This window comes from Octopus bimaculoides, chromosome 20 (genome assembly GCF_001194135.2).
Source record: "Octopus bimaculoides isolate UCB-OBI-ISO-001 chromosome 20, ASM119413v2, whole genome shotgun sequence".
NCBI lineage: Eukaryota > Metazoa > Mollusca > Cephalopoda > Octopoda > Octopodidae > Octopus > Octopus bimaculoides.
In genome coordinates this window covers 24,499,728-24,503,447 of record NC_069000.1, presented here as the reverse complement: position 1 = coordinate 24,503,447, position 3,720 = coordinate 24,499,728, and the positions used below count along the sequence as shown (strand labels likewise).

General features: G+C 35.1%; 1 protein-coding gene across 1 annotated transcript in view; it reads left to right on the top strand.

Annotated features, from left to right (window-relative positions):
- Positions 1-3,720, top strand: part of LOC106883214 (NCK-interacting protein with SH3 domain) — a 47,085-nt gene that overhangs the window by 18,936 nt on the left and 24,429 nt on the right. Inside the window, exon 3 of the mRNA XM_052974932.1 lies at positions 1,841-1,930. Coding sequence (XP_052830892.1) covers positions 1,841-1,930 — 90 coding nt within the window. The remainder of the gene's footprint in view (positions 1-1,840; positions 1,931-3,720) is intronic.

Below are 3,720 nucleotides of genomic sequence, written 5' to 3'. Positions count from 1 at the left end.
ATATATATATATATATATATATATATATAAATAATAAAAGATGGGGTCAATTTATTTGACTAAACCCTTCAAGGTAGTGCTGCAGCATGGCCACAGTATAATGACTGAAACAAGTAAAGCATAAAAGATGCCTACAATCTATGAATAATGTTTGGTGAAATCGTTTATGCCTGATAAAATGCTTGGCAGGATTTCATCCATCTTTATGTTTTAAGTTCAAATTCCGCCAAGGTGATCTTTGCCTTTCATCCTTTCAGGGTCGATGAAGTATCATTTGAGCACTGGGGTCGATGTAATCGACTAGGCCCCTGCCCCCAAATTTCATGCCACGTTCTTCTAATAGAAAGGATTATTTTGTATGTTTGATATCTTTATTATTCAATTCATTGAAGGCAATGAGCTGACAGTATTGTTATTGTGCCAGACAAAATGCTTAGCAGCAACCAAAAGCCACCAGCTTTGCCTTTCATCCTTTCAGCGTTGATGAAATATATACCAGTTAAGCACTGGGGTCAATATAATTGACTAATCCTTCCCACCAGAATTTCAGAACTTGTGCCTATAGTAGAAAGGGTTATTTAGTTCATTGAATGTTCCATACAATGAAGGGGCAGGTTTTTCACAAAGAAACAATGATTTATCATTCCAATTTGGATGATAACAAAGGAAACAAGTGTTTAAGGATATAAATATAAATTTACAATCTGCAGTATGTATGTATGTGTATACATACATGCATATATATATATAAATATATTTGGTACACACACACACTTATGTATACTCATGTATTGAGTTCTGTTTCTCTGGTTTGTTCCACCAAACCAATGATATATATGTAGCAAAATTGTTATCATGCCTGGTAAAATGCTTAGTGATATTTCATCCGTGTATACATTCTGAGTTCAAATTCCGCAGAGGCCATCTTTGCCTTTGATCCTTTCAGGGTCAAGGAAATAAGTACCAGTTGAGCACTGGGGTTGGTCTAATCAACTTGTCCCCTCTCACAAGACTGCTGGCCTTGTGCCAAATTTTGAAACCAGTATATATGTAACATATATAACACTCACACACACACACACACACACACACATATGCATATACACTCACACACATGCACACACACACACACACACACAGATGGTGCATGAGAAGTCTAAAGTCAGTGAGATTGAGGTGTGAGACATCTCACCTCAATAATACCTTAGGAGAAGCTGCTGAATAACCATCTTTTCATAATAATAAATATATATATGCATGCATGTATGTATATGTGTATGCATGTATGTATGTATATATACATGCATGTTTTTATGTATGTATGTATGTATGTATGTGTGTGTGCATGCATGTGTGTACTGGTCATCAATACAGGTAAGGTTTACAGTATGTGTAGGCATGGCTGTATGGAGCAAGCTTTCATCTATGTCATTCCTCTACACAATGTTCCCTCATAACATAGAGAGGTTGAGAAAGAGGGTGAATGTTGTCGATACCAAAAGATTGCCCTGTATGACTGAGAAATTTACTTCCCAATGACATGCTTTTGAGTTCAGCCCTTCTGCCTGACTACTTGTCTTCTACTACAGTCCCAGACTGACCAATGCCTTCTGAGTGAATATGGTAGAGGAAAACTACAAAAGCACAACTTTCATGTGATAATTGCCCACGAGTGTCACTGTTACACTAGTATCATTCGTTTCCAATCATCCATGAAAACACTTCTGTTGTTGCTGCTGTCGCCACCAATTGTGTGTTAAATTCGCCCAAAATCAAAAAAAGAAACAAACAAAACTCTCATCTTTCATGTCTAACCAGAGTTATTTCCCTTGTGTTGCAGTTGGCATTGGACACCAAAGTCTCCCTGTCTGCTCTGTCATCTAACAACTATGAAGCTGTAGAAATGTTGGTCTACTTGTCTGAATGCCAGGTAATCTCTTAATTATTACTACTGCTCTCTTGCCTTTTATCCCTTTCATTCACAGGTAACTAACAAAAGAAGATTCATGAATTAAATATATGGTCTTGTATGTTGTGGGAAAATTGAAAAGTTCAGAGAATAAATTATTTGGTGATGTCATCTGCACAAATAGAAGTGGTTCAGTTGATCCAATGTTTTTACACAACCTGCTAGAAATAGCAGCCAAATCCCTCTTTCAAACTATACCTTGCCATTTTAAATATTAAAATTTAAAATGTTAAACTATGTTAGCACCTGATATATATATATATATATATATATATATATATATATATATATATATATATGCGTGTGAGTGATATATATATGTATGTGCATGTATAGGTATGTGTGTGTGAATATATGTGTATGTATGTGTATGTATATATATATGTGTGTGTGTATATAATAAAGGGTAAAAATCATTAATAACAGTGTGGAAATAAAGACCTTATAGGTAAATTTTACAAATATTTTATAATTATACTAGCAGTATAACCCGACGTTGTGACTTATTACGCCATCTACGATAAGTCTTGCTAGGTGAAAATCAACTAAAAAAGAAAGCCTTACAATGAAAAAACCCTTATGATGTAAATATGTTCATAATTCAAAAGACGATGAAATTAATAGGGAAAGTCTGAAGGCTGTTTTGCGTAACATTATTAAGTGTATGTAAATTTCATCCGTCTAATTGGCTATAGAAATGCTTGTGCAAAACAACTTTTTGCGCTGCCTTGATTATACATAGCAGGGTAATTCCTTTTCGCAGGAGGTAGGACGGCAATTTGTGATGAAGCAATTGCTGGTGATCTGTTGCTACACAGTTCTGACAGAATTCTATCAGATTGGGCAGTAGATGATGCACCGTTTTGCATTATGTTCAAAGTAGCTTTGGGAATGTGGTGAATTGCTGCAATCTGTTGCTGTCTTTTTAAACCGGTTGCTTTCTTTCCGCAGCAAGCTCTCTTGTTTGGAGGCATAATCTATATACATATTAAACAGAACAACAAAAGTTATAACAGGTGGGAAGATCGGTAGTTTTCACATTTCGGTGATTTTTCAGATTAACACCCGCACGATTACGTAACCCTAACCCTAAAACCGTAACCGTAAGACTAACCCTCATCGTAACCCTAAAACCGTAACCCTAACACCCTAGTGAAAATCGTGCGGGTGTTAATCTGAATAATAATTATAATGACCTCTGCAGATCAAACTCCCAACCCACAACTAAGTCTTAAGTGTATATATATATGGGCAACACACACACACATACACACTAAATAAAAAAATGTTAGTAAGTACAGAACTTCAGCATTATATATTAAGATGGGCAACACACTAAATAAAAAAAAAATGACAGGTATTTATATGTATGTGTGTATTAATGTGTATTCTGTGTCTATATATGGTAGTGAGTAAATGCGTTTTAAGAAAGATATTAAAAAAATTCAGTTTGTAAGGAATAAATGTTTGACTGTCGATCGTATTTGGAAAAGAATGACAGATATTTGTATGTATGAGTGTGTGAGTTAAAATTCCGCCGAAGTTGACTTTGCCTTTCATCCTTTCGGGGTCTAAAAAATAAGTACCAGTTGAACACAGGGGTCAATATAATCGACTATTCTCCACCTGCCCGAAGCCGCTGTTGTGGGAAAAATTTAAAATAATAATAATAATAAATAACTAATAATAATAATAATGACCTCTGCCAATCAAACTCCCAACCCACAACTAAGTCTTAAGTGTATATATAT